At 36.7% G+C, this 22,231-nt stretch overlaps 1 protein-coding gene and 1 pseudogene across 2 annotated transcripts in view; both read right to left on the bottom strand.

The window, feature by feature from the left end:
- The window catches only part of REXO2 (RNA exonuclease 2), a 29,614-nt gene that overhangs the window by 4,945 nt on the left and 2,438 nt on the right, over nucleotides 1–22,231 (bottom strand). The window contains exons 3-7 of one of the 2 annotated variants that reach the window (XR_004033549.1): nucleotides 20,094–20,171; nucleotides 19,373–19,484; nucleotides 17,935–18,043; nucleotides 16,449–16,502; nucleotides 14,157–14,480 (exon numbers count right to left, since the gene is read on the bottom strand). Coding sequence is in view for 1 of the 2 variants with exons in the window: in XM_003253169.3 (XP_003253217.1) it covers nucleotides 14,351–14,480; nucleotides 16,449–16,502; nucleotides 17,935–18,043; nucleotides 19,373–19,484; nucleotides 20,094–20,171 (483 nt within the window). In the remaining variant the exon portion in view is untranslated. Of the gene's footprint in view, nucleotides 1–14,043; nucleotides 14,481–16,448; nucleotides 16,503–17,934; nucleotides 18,044–19,372; nucleotides 19,485–20,093; nucleotides 20,172–22,231 lie in introns of those variants that run through there. The other variant, XM_003253169.3, reaches the window with a different exon arrangement.
- On the bottom strand, nucleotides 10,007–12,151 carry LOC100599497 (annotated as a pseudogene).

Consider the following 22,231-nt stretch of genomic DNA (forward strand, 5'->3'; position numbering starts at 1 on the left):
TGGATGTTCCATGTAGATAATCAAATCATCTATGGAGGAGTTTTGTTATTCGCCCCCAGTCCTAATATCTTTAATTTCTTTATTGACTATGTGGGCTAGCTCCAGTATGATGAGCAACAGAATTGGTAGTAGCCATCCTTGACAAGTTCCTCAGTCTTGGGAATGCTATGAACTTGCACCATTAAGAGTGATGTTTGATGTCTGCAGTATTGTTGTCTGTAGATACCCCTTGGCAGGTTTAAGTAAATTGCCTTGTATTCCTAATTTGTTTGCTTTTTCCTTTAGTCACAAATGGATGGTGACGTCTAACAAATGATTTCCTGCATCTATTAAGATGATCATATGATTTTTCTCCCTTAGAATGTTAAATCCTTTTTTTTTTTTTGAGATGGAGTCTCACTCTGTCTCCCAGGCTGGAATGCAGAGGCCCAATCACAGCTCACTGCAACCTCCACCTCCTGGGTTCAAGCAGTTCTCCTACCTCAGCCTCACGAGTAGCTGGGATTACAGGCACGCACCACCACACCCAGATAATTTTTGTATTTTTAGTAGAGATGGGGTTTCGCCATGTTGGCCAGGCTGGTCTCAAACTCCTGAACTCAGGTGATCCGCCTGCCTCGGCCTCTCAAAGTGCTGAGATTACAGGCATGAGCCACTATGCCCGGCCTCAAAATCCTTGCTTTGTAACACTCCCATCATTGGTTCATATAAGCCAACTTTTTTTTTTTTTTAATAATAAACACTGTGAACCCAATATAGGAACTAGAAAACTGACATTTTTATACAGCTATGTGATCTTCCCTCCATCCCATCCCCCACCTCCCACACTCAAAATATTTCCTGAATCTTGCAATCACTCATATCTATGTCTCTCTATAAATAATAGATATGCACACAGATATAGATATATTCCTGAAGAGTATGTGGCTTAGTTTAAGTTGCTCTTTGAATATTAAGCATATTTGACCTTTTGGAACTTAATTATTTCATTCAATTTTATGTAGTAGAATTTTTGAATATAGATATTGTTCAATCATTTTGTAGCCATATAATATTCACTTGAGAATGTGCTTTATCCATTCCCCTGTCCATGGGCATCTGAATCATTTCCAGGTTTCTGCTTTATCAAATAATGCTGCTATAAACTTTTTGTACATTTTTCCTAGCATATATTTTCAAGTTCCTCCTGAACCTAGAGGTGGACGTGCTTGGCAGATGAGCATACAAATGGTTAACTATTAAGATCATGCTAAACTGTCACATAAAATGGCGGCATCAATGTACATTCCCACCAACAAACTGTGTGATACGACTGATTCACATCCTCTCCAACTCTTGGTACTGTCAAACCTTTGATTTTTGACATTGGAATAGGTATGAAATGGTTGTTATACTGTAGCCTGATGTTATGTGTTGTTCACATTATTATTTTTTTTTTTTTGAGACGGAGTCTCGCTCTGTCACCCAGGCTGGAGTGCAGTGGCGCAATCTCGGCTCACTGCAAGCTCCGCCTCCCGGGTTCACGCCATTCTCCTGCCTCAGCCTCTCCGAGTAGCTGGGACTACAGGCACCCGCCACCACGCCCGGCTAATTTTTTGTATTTTTAGTAGAGACGGGGTTTCACCATGGTCTCGATTTCCTGACCTCGTGATTCGCCCGCCTCGGCCTCCCAAAGTGCTGGGATCACAAGCGTGAGCCACCGCGCCCAGTCGTTCACATTATTTTCTTATCTTTTCCCTGTTTGCAGCACTTGAATGTTTTTCATTCCTAATACTGGCTATACGTCTTCTTTTTCCTTGAGCCATCTTGCCAAAAGTTTCAGTTTTATTATTCCTTTTAGCTTACTTGCTATTCTCTACTGAACATGCTCTACTGAATATTCATTTTCTATTTCATTAATTTTTGCTCATGACTTTAACATGCTCTTCACTTTTATTCCTTCCTAATATAGGATTTATAGCTATAATTTTCCCTCAAAGTCCTGTTTAGCTGCACCCTAAAAGTTTTTATCTGTAGCGCTTCCATGATCCTTCAATTTAAAATATTTTCTAATTTCTATTTAAATTGATTTATGACCTGAATTTTATTTGAAACCATATAAAATTTTTCAAGTTACTCTTTAATTGTTGAGTCGTAGCTTAATTGCATTGTTCTCATAACATTGAATGATTCCAATTTTCTAATATTTGTTGTAATTCTTTATCATGTGCCTGAAAAGAAGGTTTAACTTCAACTTGGTGGAGACAGTGCTCTATGTGTAAGCTCATTAGGACAAGTTTGTTAGAGGGAAATTATTGGTTCTCAATACATGTATTAGAAAATAGGAAAAGCTGAAAAATAACTAAGCACAACTGAAGACATAAGCAAGAGACAGAGTACACCCAAAGAAACAAAAAGAAAGAAAATAAGAAAAGATAGAACCCAAGAAAAAATAATGGAATGGTATAGAAAAAAAAAGGTTAATACTATCAGAAGCTTCTTCTAGAAAAAGACTATTGCTGATAACCTCAGGAAATAACAGTTTAACAAAATAAAAATAGAATGCAAGCAAACAAAATATACTTAAATAAGGGAACAAATTATAGCTATAATAAAGACTTTAAAAGTAGTTTTATTATAAAACGCCTATAGCCAAATATTTTTGAAAACCTACAATAGAATGAAAAACTATATTACCAATAAAATTAGCATAACATAAAATAGGAAACTTGAATAGACAACCATGAAAAATTGAAATAGTGTTACCCAATGATCTTACAGGGAGTCCCACTGAACTGAAACAGAGCATTTCTATGTTATATAAATTTAGCCAAAATTAGAAAAATTGTGGAAACTACCCAATTCATTTTTCAGTTTGGTACAATCTTTAAAACTATCTGATGAGGACAGCAAAGAAAATTGTAGGCCAATTTCACTAACAAACATAGAAGGAAATCCACTCAATAAAATATGAGCTAACAGAATCCAATCAGGTGTTTGAGAAAAATAACACTAATAATACTTATTAGGTTTTATTCTAGAAATGCAAAGATAATTTAATATCAGAAAACGTATTAACATATTTCATCACAGGAATGTATTAAAGAAGAAAATACATGATTATCTCAATAGACATAAGAAAGGCATTTGATAAAGTTCACATTCAATTAAGATTTTTAAAAACTTTTTAACCTTGAAGGCTAGAAAGAAAAGAACTTTCTTAACTTTTTGAAGGCTATCAATGCCCTATAGCAAACATCATAATTAAGGGAGAAACTTTTGATGTACTTCTTTTTAAGTCCAATAAGATAAAAACACCGCCACCATAGCTACTGCTCAATATACTATATGACATTCTGGCTAATATAAGACAAGAAGAAGAAACAAGTTAAAACAATTGGAAGAGAAGAGAGGGTGTTCATTATTTGAAGCTGACTTGATAATCCACATAGAAAACCCAAGATAATTACCATCCAACTAAAAGGCATTATTAAAAAATTAAGGCATAGTACAAAAATCACAATAAGAAAAACAGTAGCATATGATCAAAGACTAATGGAATAGAATTTAAAAGCTGAGAAAGAGACCCATATGAAAACCTGGTGTATGATACAGGTCATATCACAAGCCAGTGGAGAAAGGATAAATATTTTGGAAATGGGGATAGGAAAATTGGTATACTCCCTGGAAAATATTAAGTTGGATCCTCACCTCACATAATCTCCAAATGTGGACTTCAGATGTATTAAAACCAAAACGTGAAAAGCAAAAGTAAAATAAAAAGCAAATAAAAGTTTATGTAAATTATCTTCATGATCTTGATGTAGAGAACTACAAATATTAACAATGGTCTTCTCTGTACAGAATTGTTTTCTAAGGTATTCACCTGTTATTTTATAATCAGAAAAAAATGACCTACAAAAAAATACATGCACTTGTAATATTATTCTTCACTGTAGAGCAAGGATATTTCATCCAGCATCAACTTGACCCACACAAAATACTCCCAAAGATCTTGATCCTCTTCTAAATTTACTGAGCGGGCTTCTGGTTACTAATTCAATTTGCCAGTGCCCTCACGCTGGAAAAAGGAATGCTCCCTACAACATACATTAATATGGTATTTTGGTCATTAGAAAATAAGATCTCAATGTAAATTGATCAGCATTCTGAATTAACACATCAGTCCCTGTGTGTTTGGTTGGAATAAGTTCCTCCTCAAGGGATTAGACCACTGTTGATATACTGAAATCAAACTTCTGGGCCTGTAGCACGAAGCCTAAAATTTAGGCACCAACTGAGATGCTGCTCTAGAGTCTCTGAGTTGACCAGTTGGCCCATCACCCTCAATGATATCTATACCTGATTCATCATTACTCTTTATCTGCAATAAGTACTGGCCAGAATTAAGACTGTAAAAATCTTTCACTCATCTATTTACTCATTCACTAAGCAAACACTTACTAGGGCCCTATTAGAGCCTAGCGTGTCCCTTTCTTAGCTCACCATGCTTCATCCAAGTTGATTTTCTGATAGTTCCAAGAATACACTAAGTTATTCGCTACCACAAGGCCATTGTTCTCTGTGCCTCCTACAGCCTTCTTCCCATGTTCCTGGACTACACTGTCACCTAATCAAGGCACCTGCGCTAACCATCCATTTTAAAGTAGGCTTTCTCCTCTTCAGCACCCACCATCATTTGTGTTTACCACAACATCTTTCTGTTTCATATCACAATTCTTTATTTACTTATGTATTGTCTAGCTTGCTCATTGGAACATAAACTCTATGAGGGTAGGGATATGTCTAAGTCCTTGCTAGATCCCTAATTTTTACAATACTCAACACAAACTAGAATCCTCAATAAATATGAATTAAGTAAAACAATGAATTCTTAATCAAAAATTTTCTATCAAATAATATCTAATTTAATTCTGCAGAAATTTGGGTGTGTGCTATCACATTTAAGTAGTTTAAGCTATATATTTTCAAAGAAGAAATTTCCAAACCATGGACCATTCTCCCATATAACTTTAGAACTTTTTAAAAATCAATTGTCTACAACATCCCATTTCCAAGAGTCTTTCAGTAACTCAACGTTTAAAAGCATATGTCATGCTTTTCTCAAAAAACTGGTATTAACCACAGGAAACACATATCTATATTATTCAAACCTAAACTAGATTTAGGATTTAATTCAAATAAAATTATTTATAAAATTTTCAGATAATATCTGAAACTCTAAAATAATTTTAAAACTCATACCTGTTCCTTCTCCCCATCCATCCTCAGAAAAGCAATGTTTGAACATCAGGCTTCATGGCTAAAGGTCACAATTAACCACTTCAGAACATCAAAAGTGGAAAACCAAAGGTCAAATAACCAAAGAGTCTGCAGCATTCCTAGAAAGACTGTATAAAGTCAGCAGTAGTGTGAAACACATGAACAAGGTATCTTCATTAATGCTCTGATCATTAACAGACCGTATAATTTTATTAAACTAGATTCTACAAGGCTTTTTTCGAGATTTCTGAAGTGCTTTCATTTAATAACTTGCAAAACAAGAATAATTTTAGTAGTATAGCATGTCATTTCCCTCTCTCTTCCGATGCTGTAGGAGAAGGTTTCAGACAAAAGTCCCAGGCATAAATACACCAGAGTCCCAAACTCCAACAGAGGGACTGATATATGCCCCAGATGAAATCTGAGTGTTTTTAAATTAATTTAAAGAACATTATTGGATTTTTATGTAGAAAATACAGACATAACTGAATTTTTCACAACACTAAATGTATTCAATTTAAAGTGCCTGTCCTTTATTATGAAATTCTGTCCTTTGTGTGTTTTAAAATGTCTTTTCTTTTATGAAATGATGGGGATAGCAGGTGGTGTTTTTAACATCCTTATTTGGCAAAATAAAAGTTGGCAACTTCTAGAGAGTACCCAAATAATGTTTAAAAAAATGTACTATTCACAAAACCCAAAGCTGTGTTAAACAAATATTGATGGCCTAAAGAAGGAACAAGGTTTTCTAGGAAGAGTTGGCCCTGAGGCATGTAATGCCAGTCCCATATTTCTGGAAGGTCATATTTCAACAAAAACAGCTGAACAGTGGCAACCTTTGCTCTCCTATTCCACTTTAGCGAAGCTAAGATTTTTCTTCATAGTGTCCTTAAGATCTATGCTATCCTTCAATTCTGGAATTGTCTGCTAGCTGTTACTTATAAACAAAATGATTGGGCTATCATTTTCACAAAAAAATTTGATGACAGAATAAGGTAGAATGATCTAACAAGATATCTTAGAGCCCATAGGAGGGTAAAGATAAGAAAATGCATAAGAAAAACAAATGATTTGGGGAAAGATAGTATAACCAAGATGAGTGAAAGTATAAAACTGCATGCAGTCTCTAATTTAACAATTAATTCTATTGCTCAGTATGAATTGTAAGCTGTTTAAGTGGAATTCAAAATGGAAGTTTTTCCACAGAAACAAAACAGGGCTAGGTTCCAAGGCAAACCTACATGGGCCTATTAGTTTAGATTATCCAAGGAGTACACCTAACTCAGAATTCAGCAGCATCTCTTTCCCCATTTCATGACTAAATGTGGAGGTAAGAAGGCAACATGCTCCTAAAACGTATTAATTTGTTAAATTTCCTTTATCTGTAAACCAAAACTGCAATTCCTTATACAACTTTGATGATGACATAAAAGAAAGCACCTCCCTAAATTGTCCACTTCCTGTTACTCCACGTTGAGAAACAAAAGGAATTTACTCTTCCTAAGGGCACAAGCAAGGGTCCCAGAGTTCAGTTCCTCCAAGCTGGTCCCATTACATATTGGTCCTAAAACAGAATCATTCTGAAAATGGATCATGGAAAATTATGCATCTTTGTGTGTGCACATGTATGGGTGTGTATGTGATAAAATACACATCACATAAATTTACCTTTTTGTCATTTTTAAGGGTACAGTGCAGTCGCATTAAGTATAGTTACACTGTCATATAACCAAAATCATGTTTCTTATCCTGGATCCCCAAGGATTCTGCAAGCTGCTCACAGTATGCTTTCATTTGTACAATAACATATTTTGTTCCACACTCTTGGAGCACCTGCTCCACAGACTTGTTTGCTGTAGCCTAGCCAGTGGTATAACCTGGGTGATTAAATTGCTAAACTGATTAGATTACCCTGAAGACCAAGTTGTCTCAGGTCCTGCACATTCAACTTGACATGTCAACTGTGAAATGCTTGTGTTCTAGTGGAATGAAAACTTACAATCCCCCCACGATTTTTTTTTTCTTTGAAACAATGTCTTACTCTATTACCCAAGCTGGAGTGCAGCAGTGCAATCATGTCTCACTGCAGCCTTGACCTCCTGGGCTCAGGAAATCTTCTTGCCTCAGCCTCCCAGGCTCAAGTGATCCTCTCACCTCAGCCTCCTGATAGCTGGGACTACAAGCGCACTATGCCCAGTTAATTTTGGGGGTTGTTTTTATAGAGATAAAGAAATTTTGAAGCCACAGCAGTCCTTTACACAATAGAAAATTGCTCAACCAGAGAAGAATTCTTCATTTATTTTACTACCATGGCTATCTATACTTCACTATGAGCCACATAAAATTAAATGCTTTGTTCAAATAATTAAAACTCAACTAATTTTCACAATAGACATTCAGCATACAGCTGGCCCTCTATACCTGCGGGTTCCATATCCGTGGCTTCAATCATTTGTGGATCAAAAATATTTTTCTAAAAAATTGTGTCTGTACTGAATATGTACACTTTTTTCCTTGTCATTATTCCCTAAACAATACATTAACACAACTATTTACATAGCATTTATATTGTATTTGTTATTATACAATAACTAATCTAGAAATGATTTAAAGTATCCAGGAGGATGTGCTTAGGTTTTATGTAAATGATACACCATTTTATATCAAGGAATTCAGCATCCATGGATTTGGGTATCTGCAGGAGGTCCTGGAACCAATCCCCCATGGATACCAAGGGACAATTGTATTTATCAATAGATACCTAGCATAATAACTTTTGTCCTCATCAGCAGATATAGAACATAATAGCCTTTGTCCTCATAAGCAGATATGAAATAGAACAGTTTTTGCCCTCATCAATCTGCTACATAAGGCTTATCCTTGCAACAACCAATTTTCCATTGTCCCTGCTACTTAATTTTTCAAAATGTTACAGCATTTGAGTGAACCTGGGACATTGATGCACTACGACAAAGCAATCAATATGACAAAATTGCACTTGAACATTACGACTATTATTTGTTCTTCAAGGCATACACATACAAGAACAGCAGTTCACGCAAAGCAAACTATCAATTTCCCTCTAAATTTGTAAGCTGGTTTTTTAACAGAGATATATTGTTTTGTAAATGAGAAAACACAGGTGTCTCAGGATTCATTCTCCTCTCCTATGGCTGAACTGCTAAAAAATGGAGATCTTTCTTGCCCACATACTCAGTACCATGGCTAAGAGCACTCAAAGAACACTGACTTTAGACTATCAGGAAAGGACATACGGTCCCCCAACTTACAGTTTGACTTATGACTTTTCTGTTTCTTTTTTTAGCTTTAAAAGACCATTTATTAATTTTAAGTATTTATGACTCATGGGTTAAAATATTTATCAATTTAATACCAATAGGTAATTTTGTTTGAAAGAGGCTTCAACTGTTATCTTTACCACTTTTATTACCAATGGGAGAGAATTCTACGTTACCTTTCTAACTTTTTACATTCTCTTTTGTAGATGTTTGGAACCACAGTATCTGGCTATCTTAGGAAATGTCAATGACAGCCCATTAACAAACAGGCTTTCCAGAAAGTTTCCCATCACTGAAAAGTAGTCCTACTGACTTTCTTAGCCACTACCACATTCAGCTTGTAAATAACCTATTGTGAGAAGCACATTCCAATAATGATGACGTTGAGTGACCTCAAGTGTATACCAATATTATTCCAGTGAAAAAGCTTAGATACTAACAGTGTTTAAATTGAAAACTAATTGTAATCTCTTCGAGAAATACAATAATGGGGAACATGAAGGCACAGCAAAGATTATTTATAATGTATGAAGGAGACCCGATACTTACTTACACCTAAATAACAAACAAAACCCCCCTCAGGCTAAATAGTTCTTTGTCCACATTTTATTAAAGCCCAAATGAAAATATTTTTAAGCTTTAAGAAAATTATCAAAAACCACTTTCTCTATAATTTGTGTCTTACATGGTTCTAAAAAGTTCATAATGCTATAATTTGTTATTAATTTTATGTGAATTTTTTTTAAAATATCTCCATGCATATCTTGTTGACTTTTTTTTTTTTGAGATGGAGTCTTGCTCTGTCGCCAGGCTGGAGTGCAGTGGCTCCATCTTGGCTCACTGCAACCTCCACCTCCCAGGTTCAAGCGATTCTCCTGCCTCAGTCACCCGAGTAGCTAAGACTACAGGCCTGCACCACCACGTCCAGCTAATTTTTTGTATTTTTAGTACAGACGGGGTTTCACCATGTTGGCCAGGATGGTCTCAATCTCTTGACCTCGTGATCTTCCCGCCTTGGCCTCCCAAAGTGCTGGGATTACAGGCGTGAGCCACCACACCTGGCCTTGTTGACATTTCTTTAACTCACAAATACCTTGACATGCTATCTAGAGAAACTGCTCCTATATACTTATTAATTATGGAGGATTCAAGCAATTCTGAGTTTTTATAGCATCCTCAAACTGAAAAAGCTTCAAAATTAGCCATTTTTTCTTAATTATTTATGTATTTAAGAAATAGAGACAAGCTCTTGCTATGTTGCCCAGGTTGGTCTAAAACTCCTGGCCTCAAGCAGTCCTCCCACCTCAGCCTCTCACAGTGCTGGAATTACAGGCATGAGCCACTGTGCCCAGCTAAAACAAGCCAATTTAATGCCCTTAAACAATCAAAATGTAATGCTAAGGAAAATAAAACAATACAAGCCAAAACTGGAGTGCAAAAGCAAAAACCTTTTTGCTATAGATTTGTGAACTAGTGGGATCCTTTCCCAAGGGCATGCTAGAAATATAAAAAGTGAAATGACAAAAACTTCCCATGTTTCTATCCTTCATTAGGCAACTTATCCTATTTCAGTTTCCTGAAACATCCCTGGTTAAGACTCTTGTGATTAAAAAGACAAAAACAAGTGTTTATATAAGTCCATCAGATTCCTCATTAAATCTGAAGTCACACACCAGAGACCAGTGGTCTGAAGGATGGTAGCCAGTTGGATCCAATCTGTTCTTTGGTGAGCAGATCAAGAGCTGACCTTACATTTAGGGCATGTTTAGAATACCAGATGTAATCCAGGGTGTGCCTGCCCTCCCCTGGGGTCCAGATCTTCCTGGTAGTATATGGGGGTTCTGACTGCCCACCAGCACTCAGGGGCCTGTAGGCACTGTTCAGGTTGAGGCTGGAGGAGGCAAAGTGTTTCTAGGCCTCTTGTGTTGGTTCTGCATTGAAGTCCCCTCAAACAACAAGGGGAATCTTGGCCCTTGAGTGACATTTTGCAGGTTCTGAAGAAGGTCACAGCCTTGAGCTGATCAAAATCACTCCCAGCCAGTGTGTGCTTTTACATGGGTGACACTGATGCAGAACTGTTGGTCTGACTCCTTGCACTCTAGGAACGGTGCAATGGCCACCTGATCAGTTTTCAATGTCATGGCCATCAGCCTAATATTGGCACTGTTCACTAGCTTGATTTGGTTTTGGAGGAAAAATTAGGCACAGCTGTCTGGTCCACTACTGTGTTCTGTACCTAGACAAGATGACCAGGGCTTGGGGGAAAAAAAAAGTGCCTTGATAGCCCAGCCTCCTGAGGAGTGGTTGGAAGGTTTCAAAATACTTTTCTACCTCTTGGAGGCACAATATATCAGGCTGGTAGAATAGGATTTCTTCTAGCATGAGAAGCTTCCTTTCTTCTCACTTGAGTGCTTCAACACGGCATTGTACAAAGTTTTCTTTGTATTTCCAAGAGCTTGGATGAAGTTGTTCCATTGCATGACTCTTTAACAGATAGGTAGTTACTGGAGTCTGCCCCCAGATCCACAAAACCTCTCTGGAACCAGGGAGGTTAAGTATCCAGGACAGCCCTGCATTCCTCAAAAAGCTGCTCTTCAGGATCTATGGGCTCCAGATGTTCTAGGTCAGGTAATAGCAAACACTCTGGGTGCAGGAGGCAGCACTGCTGTTCAGTGTCTTGGCGAGAGCAGCAGTCTACTTATACTATTTCAATTGTACTTCGACTACCCATACAACGGTTCTGCTTTTCACCTTCTTTACAGTATTAAGTTACATGATATATTCAACACTTTATTATAAAATAGGCTTTCTGTTAAGATGATTTTGCCCAACTATAGGCTAATGTAAGTGATCTGAGCATATTTAAGGTAGGCTAGGCTAACATGTTTGGTAGGCTGAATTTATTAAATGCACTTTTTACTTAATAGTTTCAACTTACAATGGGTTTGCTGGGATGTAACCCCACTGTAAGTCAAAATGCATCTGTACTGATTCATTCACCTTGAGTTTAATAGGGGGGAAATACACCTGGACGATCCTAAGAACATAGCTTGCAGGACAATTACTGCACAGAACGAACCACCAAATGAGAGGCCTCCCAAGAGCACTAGAATGGCAAGCTCTACTAAGCAAATATACTGATCATTTTTCAAGCTGTAGTTCTATTTAAACCAATTTGCACTGCAGTTCATTTCACAGAAATTACTTCATAGCTTCAGGAATCCCCTGTGAAATCCTAAATACCAGCACTACAAATTTAAACTTAACTTAAAAATAATGAACTAATCACTGAACCAGCATGTCTTCATATATACCTGTACTAGACTGGTTTTGCTTAACTCACAGTCTGCCAGTTATTTTATTAAAATTCAACACAAGCTCCATTAAAGGACAATAGAATTAGCTACACAATTAAGATACAGAAGACAGCATTAAAGCAGTAACACCAGGAGTTAAAAATTTTTAAACTGGCTTCAACAGTTAAACTGGTGAATAAACCAGCTAGCTGTGTGGAAGAAACCTTGAGGCATTAATAGCAGTATCTGGTTCCTACGAACCTTTCTTAAGCCCAGTGTTTTCTTATCTATCATCACGTTAGAATTTAACATTCCTGAAAGCCAAGTAAGGGCAAAGACCCTTTTGCCAAATTTAGTTGGAAACACTAAACCAAGTCAAGCTCACACTATTAGTGAAGTTTACTACAGTCCTCAGCACAATGTAGGCAGTCATAGGCATTAAGTGAACGCTGATTTAAGATAGTGCCTCCAGCCTCATAACTAATCATAGTACCCTCTATTATCAATATTCATTAGCTATCATTACAAGATGCTCACTGTGCTGAGCTCAGAACTGTATGAATAGCATTTAAATTAATTCTAACAACAATTCATTAAGTAACGTTATTAACCTCATTTTACAGATACGGAAACTGAGACTTAGAAAAGCAACTTGCCAAAGTCACTCAGTATGTCAGGAGCCTGAACTTGAATTAAGAGTTTGATTCAAGAGCCCTGTGCTTAACTACAGTTGACCCCTGAACAACATGGGGGTTAGGGGTGCCAAACCTTTGTGCAGGCAAAAATCTGTGTATAATTTTTGACTCCCACAAAACTTAACTACTAATAGCCTACTACTGACCAGAAGCCTTACTGATAATATAAACAGTCAATTAACATAGATTTTGTATGTTATATGTAATAGATAATATGTTTTTTATACAAACATCAGGAACAATATATATGTTATACTCTTACAATAAAAGTAAGCTCTCAGAAAAGAAAATGTTAAGAAAATCTTAAGGAAGAGAAAATAAATTTACTATTCATTAAGTGGAAGTGGGTCATCATAAAGGTTTTCATCCTCATGATCTTTACATTAGTGGACTGAGAAGGAGAAAGGGGAGGCGTTGGTCTTGCTGTCCCGAAAGTGGCAGAAGCAGAAGAAAATCTGCATGTAAGTAGACCTCTGCAGTTCAAACCTGTGTTGTCCAAGGGTCAACCGTACCACCCAATCCTGCCTTCCAAGCCACTGAAGTTGGTGCATGAGCTAAAACCCATGCCATTCCAGAAAGAAGTGGTCAAAAAGATCAGCAGACTTATGTTTTCATAAATTCATTCTTAGTAGACTCATGAATTTCAGTCTTAATTCACTCACTTGGAAAAAGTTACACTACAATCCCTCTCTCCACTGATACAGCTATAGTATAGGTAACACAACTTAGTACATGTTAAAATGTTACTCAGATGAAAATATTATGGGGTTATTCTGATCTACTAGCTAGTGATCTATCTGTAACTATCACACATCAGGATCACGCTACCATATTCATATCTGTAACAGAATAGAAATGTAATTTGACATCACCACAGAAGTCTTCTCACCTAGTGGTTCTCAAGGAAAGGAAAGTAACCTGTGGGCCTTTCCCAATTCTGATTTGTCTTCAAGGGGAATTTGTCAGAATGAGGTGCACAAAGCAATGAGATGTGTTCTACAGATGATTCTATTGCACACTCTGGCTAGGAAATCACCTTAGTACTGTGGTCTAGAATATGTAAACTTAGGAATTAGTATGTTCGAATTGAAATCCTTTCTCAGCTACTTACTGACCATTAGAACTAGGGCAACAAGCTATTTACATTCTGTAAACCACGCAGTCACTGCTGTGCATACAAATAAGCCCTAATTATTACTTGCAATAAACCTTAGTTACAGAATCCGTCTGAATTGAATTTCCTGAATGTAGCAGAGTAGCCTAGTCCAGTGCTGTTAATTCAATAACTCTAACAACGAGCCAACATCTGCTTCTTTAAATTTATCCGCGGTTATTCTAAAGCAAAACATATTCACTTCCTGTTTGACATGAACTTATTAACCCATTCCTACTTGCATTACAAGAGTTTAAACATTAGCCATACCACTTAAAAAAGAAAAAGCCATCTTTTCCCAATGATTAAACTACTAAAGAATAGATGGTACAAAAAGGTTTGCATTTCAATAGAACTAGCTTTATTTACTTATTTATTTATTTAAACAAAAGAAATGGTTTAAAAGCAAATGCATATATGTACCAAGGGATGGACATGACCTGGTACTTACAAAGGAGCTGCTGTGTCATAATGGAAACAGCATATTAGGAGAAAAATAGTATTTCGTGTGCTGTCTGCTTGAGTAATCAATCTGGAGATGCAAGTTAACCGAAGGTGCTCTGCCAAGCCATCAGCGTGAGAAAAAAAAAAAACCACCAGAAGTTGCCTCCAGATAGCTATGTAGTGGCAGCATGACAACTGGCATCAACTCACGGTCTTCTCATTTTCCCCATTTTCTATAATTTTCCTCTTCTTTTCATCTATTTTCTTCTTGAAGATGTTATTTCGGTAAAACTGAAGCTCTTTGATGCTTTCACTAATGTCATCAAGTGCCCTATAAGCAAACATACCACAATGAATGAACTGTCCAAAACCAGGAGATGAAAATCATTTTAAAAGTACAACTTTTAAAAAATGACTTAAGAACAATGGGTGCTACTGTGAATGTCACTGTCTAGCATCATCAAAAGTAGAACATTTCAGAAAAGCAATTTTCTTTAAATGTTTAGTTTTTTTAAAAACTTTTGACAAAAAAATGTGTAAAATATAAAAGATTAAAGTTTCCCGAATTATTCCATAAGATGGTGACATGTTCCACAGGGAGAAAAAATAATTCCGCGGTCAAATAAGTTTAGGAAAAACTAGATTAAACTTTTTACTGAAGTAAAAAGTTGCAAAGCATTTAATATACTAATGTGTATTATGAATTCCCAAAAGGAAGCTGTGCTATATTTCTAACATATTCATTTTCTAAAATTAATAAATTTTAGTATTTCTAAAACTTAATCGACCACATTTGTAGAATACTTATAAACAGCTCATGGAACACAGTTTGAGAAACACTGCCCAATACTTGATGATGTCCCTGAACAAAACAGACTGACATACTTGAACGTAGTCATGACTCAGTCATCATAACAAACATCAATTATCAAACAGTACCTAACCATACCAGAGGATCTACCTCCTCTCTCATGGTGATTTGTGCTATAATCAGTGGCAGCCTGCCTCCATCTAAGAGCCTTTCTTTTCTTCGAACATGTTGTTTCTCATCTGTTGTAGTCTGAGAAATCAGGTAACCAAGATTATTAGAACAGTGTGCAAGTAAATCAATAAGCTCTGAATCATGGGCCAAGGGCCACTTCTAGAGAATTCCCTGCACAAATTTTAGTGCAAGAGTTTTATGACAATTATTTGTGCGGCTAAGGCAACCATCTGCTTTCTTCCCAGGACTTGGATATATGTCAGAGCTGAAGCTGCCAAAATTATAGCCTCTGGCTAAATAAAGGCACACAATCGCTTATCCACAAAACTGAAATCCAAAACATACCTGAAAACCCACAGTACTTACATAACCTATTATGTAGCAAAACCTGAGCAATCTTAATGTGAGGCTATTGACAGTCATCATTAGTTATGCCATTTGGTGTGAATATACACGTTTCACTGCAGAATACCTATGTGTTTTATTATGGGCTGCTTCTCAAACCTTGTTAGGGATGCTACAAGATAATAAACAATACAGATGTAGTATCACCTTTCTAAAATCTGAAAAATTCTGAAATCCAAAACATACCCCAGCTGTTTCAGATAAGGTAGTCTAGGCCTGTATGTCTGTGCTACAGTCTACATACACTCAATAAAATAACGTAAGAATGCCAGACTCTTTAGGGATTGGTCTTTCTCTATTTGCCTACAACTGTGCAAGGTACATTGTAGGGGTTCAGTAAATGGTTTAATAAATGCTACTCTTAGAATCCAGCTGCTAAACTTCCCATCAGGTTTCATGTTTCTCCTGAAAGACTACAAAATCAAAAAGAAAAGAACCAGTACGGGACACATAAATATACAAGATCTTTAAATTCCTTGTCTACTTGTACCTAAGGCTACAGACATAAGAGAAACAATCAGAAAAACTATAACAAGTGTCAAAGTAGGCAACTATATTACACAATTGCACACAAAAAGTGCTCTAATTTCAAAAGGCTGCAAGTCCATATCCTCTGTGGGAAGAAAGTTAACACGGTTCATTACTAGAAAGATTACAGATTGTTTCATTATACCTATAAACCAAGCTATCTAAGAGTTTTAAAACAGCAATAAAGGCTACATAACCCTCTCAGAATGGAACGCTGGAATCCTGACCATAATTCCTAACAGTAAAAGAATGTTATGTTTATGCTAGTTGAACTTTATCTTTTCCCTGAGAAAAAAGAGTTAAGGGACATTATTTCAAGCAGTCAGGAATTTGGGTGTTAGTGTGTGTCAGACTGGAAAAACGCTTGGTAGAACTCAAACTTACCTATGAGAAGCAGCCTTCTTTGGTGCAAATTCATATTCTTCTGGGTACCAGCGTCTACACACAGCAGAAATGGAACTCTCAAAGGAAGCTGTCTCAAATACACTGAACAATTACCTCCTTCAAGTAATCCATTAACATTGAAAATGGCATTTGAGTCATGATTCTCAAGTTGCTTCTTTGCCGGGGCCTCTATCTTCCACCCTCTCCTCTCTTTCTTCTATATACTTTCTATGAGCAAGCTTATAGGTGTATAAGACTGCTAAATCTGGAAATCCAGCCCAGCCCTCCCTAGAGTTTCTGTCATGGATATGCAACTGTCCACTAGATATCTCCATCTAAAAATCTACCAGACACTTCTAATTCAACATATATCAAAACACACCCACCATCCTCAGCACCTCCCCTGCCCCATCCACCATATCTACTCTTCCTCTTCTCCTTTTTATTTGAACACTGCCATCATCCACCAAAGCTGCTCAAACTAGAAACATCAGAATCACATTATACCTCTTCCTTTTCACACCACCTCATTCGAACACTGAGTGTCAACTGACCCTCTCACATTTTTATCATACAAGCCCCTCATTTCCATGCCCTGCCCTTTCTCCAGTTCATTCTTCTCTCCAAGATGGCAGAAAAGGCTCCTTTCTATCTCTCTACCACTTTTCTTGCCACCTTCGAATCAGAACGATCGTATCACTCACTCTTCTACCTACACTTTCTCAAAGAAACCCCATTCCTTGCAAGATCATAGTGAACTTCACTGGCATGGCATGCAAGCCCTTGAGGCCCTAGAACCACCTCCCACTTTCTCCAACCTCATGCTTTGCACTCCAACATTAATGAATGGTTTGGGATTCGTTTAACACATTTGCCTTAGCTTCCTGCTCCCTCACAATCTTATACTTCTGTCTGCTCTCTCTGAATGCTCCCTCCTCAATAAAATGCCTGGAAGACTTCTATTCTTCTTCACATCTCAATTTCAAAGCTATTTCCTTGCTACGTAAAGGTTTCTCTGACTCCCCATTCCTCTTCCTCTTGCTCCAGCAGTTAGATGCTGCTTCCCTTGTGACCTCAGTAGTCCATATGCACATTTTCACTATAGAAGTCATCATAGGGTATATTTTTAGGGTGTGTTTTTTACACATATGTCAATGTACTACTTTCTAAAGTACTTAAGAGTTTTTCATCTATATGCTCCCAGTCAGAAGACTTCCATATAATATTAATCAATCCAGAAAATGTATTGAGCACTTATTTTGTGCCAGGCATTGGCTAATTTACTGGGAACATGTCTGACATTGTTTCTCCCAATTCTCACCAGTCCAGGATAAGTTAAGGTCCTATACAAGCAAGAATGGGATGAGGAAGATATGAACCCACTTGGCAGCCTTAGTTCTACAGCTCTATCCAATTACTTTCCACAAATTCTCAATTAAAACATGCTAAATGAGGTAATTTAATGGATCCCAAATATAGCCCTTACCTGCACAGTTCTTTAACAGTGCTCACATCAATTATTCTATAATGAAGATGTTTCATGAACTGGGGCATGTATTTGTCAAGAAACTTCTTATCTTCATGAACTGAATTTCCTAGAAAGACACGAAGCATACTGCGTCTCTATATTTCTAGTAGTATACAACAGGATATCAAAATTCATAAAATGTATTTGAAATGGAGATGATTTTTTAAAATTCAAACAATTCCTAAAAGCACCTCTATATTTCTAAATCAGGTTTGGGTAAATGTGATTAGCTTACAAGTACAGATTTCCAAGTACTTAGTCAGTTTAGCTCATTATCAATTTGTAAATGACCTCTCATGAACAGAAGGACAAATCTATCATTCCACATGCTTGATGTAATGCACAAATCTATTTGTTACTTTTTAAGGTCATACCAGATATGCAAACTTTCTCCCAGTGTCACAAAATTCATACCACTAACACTAAAAATTTAACTGAATCACATAGGTAGATAAACCTTTATTTACAATCCAAATTTTTAAACAAATCATATGCATATTTATGTTTCCAAAAAGTAACTTATACTAAAAACACTAAATTTTAAATGAGACCTTTAAAATAGATATCAGCCACATTGGTTGGCGGAAACATTTACACAATATATGCTCTAGTACTAAATGCCAAAACTTATTTTTATAAATGTTTAAGAACAGTATTAGCTACCACATCAACTTACATATACAAAGGCACATATACCTTCAGAGAAACATGAACTTCCCTCTGGCAATGTCACCTCTTTAAAAATGCTGGTAGAACAGGCCTGGTCTCTTTAGAGGGTAAGTCAATGTCACAGGGGAAAAATAATAGGTGGAAAGTTTTACATTAAGAGACTAAAGAAATATAACTAAATGAAATACACGAGCCTTGACTGAATCCTGGTTCAAAAACAAATATTTTGGGGAACATCTAATGTGGACTAGATATCACATGATACTGAATAATGTTTAATTATCTTCAATGCAATGACATTGTATTACATAAGAAAATGTCTTTATTCTTAGGAGTTTTGATGAAGTATTTAGGAATGAAGTGTCCTGATGCCTGCAATTTCCTTTAAAATGTCCAACAAAAAATAGGTAAAACAAACATGACACAAGGTTAACAATTACTAAATACACTCCTCTGTGCATGTGAAATTTTTCCATCATAAAAATATGGGAGAAATTTTTATTGAGTAAGTTTGTGTTTCCCAGATCTCACGTCAGGTTTCAGGGCATTTTCCCAATACTCATGCTATAAACTACACAAAGAAACTTGAACAGAAAAGTTAAGATGTGTAACCCAAAGCAGGGTTACGTGGAAGACATGGATGGGCTCAGCTGGTCTTTCTGGAACTGCAGTCTCTTGAACCACTACATATGGAAGACTATAAGATATACATAGGATTGGATTTTACCTGCAAGTGGACAGAGCCCTGGAGGAGTCTGCTGTCGTACAAAGGACAGAAATTCATACTCTGCCTGCTGCAATGTAATTGTACTCTCCTTCACTGCCTTGGTAAGGCCAGACTGCAAGAGAGAATCCCCAGCCCCCCACCAAAAACACATGTGAAGTCAGTTTTCAAAGGCATCCAGAAATGAAACTTCACTTTTAAAATGGGCAAATATAACCACAAATAGACCCTTTTTAGAGCTCAAGTTCAAATTGCAACTGCCATCTTTGCACCATTTTTTTTTTCTTAAAAGAATCCAAGCCAACTTAGTAATGATCCTGACTGTTAATGGCATGTCCACAGTCAAAAAAGATGGTGTTCAAAGTCCAAGGATATTAACCTCTGGGAAGAAACAACTATTAACAGGAGAGCAGCAATCCCCCTTCTCTGAAAGTTGATGTCTAACCTTATCCAAAAGACTGACTTGAGTAATACTTGACAATCCACAATGCGTTCGCGACAGACTGAATGTAGGAGAGAAAAAAAAGAGGACATTCAGGAGAAGATGATCTCGAGAGGTCCCAAAGATGAAAAGTAAACAAGCAAGCAGTTTCCCAGGCTTGCCGTGCAATCTTCTCTAAGCCTTTTTAAAATACCATCCAACAATGGTACCGGATTCAGGTGTGGGAGCAAAAAGCTTGTTACTGATCCCCAAAGCAGCAATCCTGTTATTTGGTAATGTTACCTTCCCGTGATGCTCCTTACACCAATCTGACATGCTGTCCAGCAACTCATCTGGTTGTTTTATAATCAGGTTAGGACCCTGTGGATGGGAAACGCCATCAGTCACCAAGAACCAACAGGAATAACCTTACTTTCAGAGGGAAAGTTTAAGCTGTTTTAAGGACTAAATATACATATCAAAGAAAGTAAGAGATAAGGATACTTTAAAAGTGTTCCTCCTTCATTCCAGCACTGTTCATTAAGGCAAAATAGAACACACCAACACACACACACCACTGAAAACTCAAATCCTACAAATAGATGACACAGATATCTATCAAGGGTCAGCAAACTATGGCCCCACACTTCAGCTATTTTTTAATAGCTAGAAAGCTAAGAATGATTTTTACATTTGTAAAAGATTGTTAAAAAAAAAAAAGAACATATGACGAGAAAATGTGACTGCACTCAAAGCCTAAACAACTTAATAACTTGCCCTTTCCAGAAAAGTCTGTCAACCCTTGATTATGAGTTCATTTTGAAAAGTGTCTAGGCCAAGCATGGTAATCCCAGCACTCTGGGAGGCTGAGGTGGGAGGATCACTTGAGGCCAGTAGTTCAAGACCAGTCCAGGCAACATAGCAAGACCTCACTTCTACAAAATTAAAAAAAAAAAAAAAAATTAGGTGGGCCTGGTGGCACACCCCTACAGTCCTAGCTTCTCAGGAGGCTGAGGCAGGAAGATTACTTGAACCCAGGAGTTCGAGGTTACAGTGAGCTACATGCCACTGCACTCCAGCCTGGGTGACAGGGTGAGACCCTATCTCTTAAAAAAAAAAAAAAGGTATCTATATTGCAGGTGAAAAAAACAATTGCAAAACCATATATGTATAGGTATGATTTCATTTACACTTGTTTTAAAAAAAAAACGCATTTCTATAAGCATTCAAAATATCAAGACAATACATAAACTTGCAGTAAGAAGGAGCAATAGAACAGGACAAAAATCCAGTAGTTTACTACACACATACTTTGGATAGTTACACTGTTTAACAGTATTTTTATATTTAAAAAAAAATTTAAAGAGGTAATTGTTGATATCCAAAACACAAAGTAGCCCTCAAATTCTCAGCTCCATTTCATAGAACATCCAAGTGTGAGTCTCTCAGATAAGTCCTGGCAGTTAACAGTAGCTATGGCATTAAAGCAAGTCACCTTAGCTTCTCCCTCTGTAAGATAGTGATAATAATAAACTGTACCCCTTCCCTCATAGAAATGTTAACAGGATAAAAGAAATTATAGATATGAGCTCTTTGAAGTCTCTGGTAGAAAAGTATGCTATAAATCCAAGGTATTATTACTACTAAGGTGGTAAAAACAGTTCACAATCACTGAAAGAAATGGCTAGAATTTAATTAAAATACGCCTGACATCCTACTACTAAAAAGGAGGTTTAGCCAAACAAGAAAACTGGTGTTGGCAATCTCTGCGAAGAAACAAAAAATTTTGCTCGGATAACAGATGTTTTATGATAGTCACGAAGGAAAAAGAAAACCCAAACCTATGAAAATGAAAAAAAATACTCATACTATTAAAAAAAAATACTAACAATGATGGAAAAATCAAACTACTACAGATCTAATGCTAGATACCTATTCTAGATCCCAATTTAGCAAGCCAAGGGACCACACCTACAGAAAAATTTTCAGAGTAGGATGCCTGCTCTTCTACCAGCATAAAACATTTTTCTCAGACTCTTATAAAAGAATAAAACATACTACAGAACTGATAGCCCCTAAGCTTTTTTTTTTTTTTTTTTTTTTAACATCTTTATCCTCATCTGACTTAGTCCATTTACAAACGCTGCATTCATCTGCAGCTGTGTGAATACATACCCAAATTTCCTCCAGGGTACATATCAACCTACCGGTCCATTAAACTGTCAGTATTTCACATTATATCAACAGTCTAAAGGAAACACTCTTCTTCAGCCAAGGGTAAGTTTGGCTGGTAAAATAAAGACACTTCTCTTCACTATTCATCTCCAGTAAATCCCAAGTAACAGAAAAAAACAACCAAATCTAAAACTCAGGGCTTTATTTATACAAAGTCAAAAAAAGTTGTTATGATGAGAAATACAAAGTCTCATGATTTTCCTACA

Source organism: Nomascus leucogenys, chromosome 15, assembly GCF_006542625.1.
Source record: "Nomascus leucogenys isolate Asia chromosome 15, Asia_NLE_v1, whole genome shotgun sequence".
Classification (NCBI taxonomy): Eukaryota; Metazoa; Chordata; class Mammalia; order Primates; family Hylobatidae; genus Nomascus; species Nomascus leucogenys.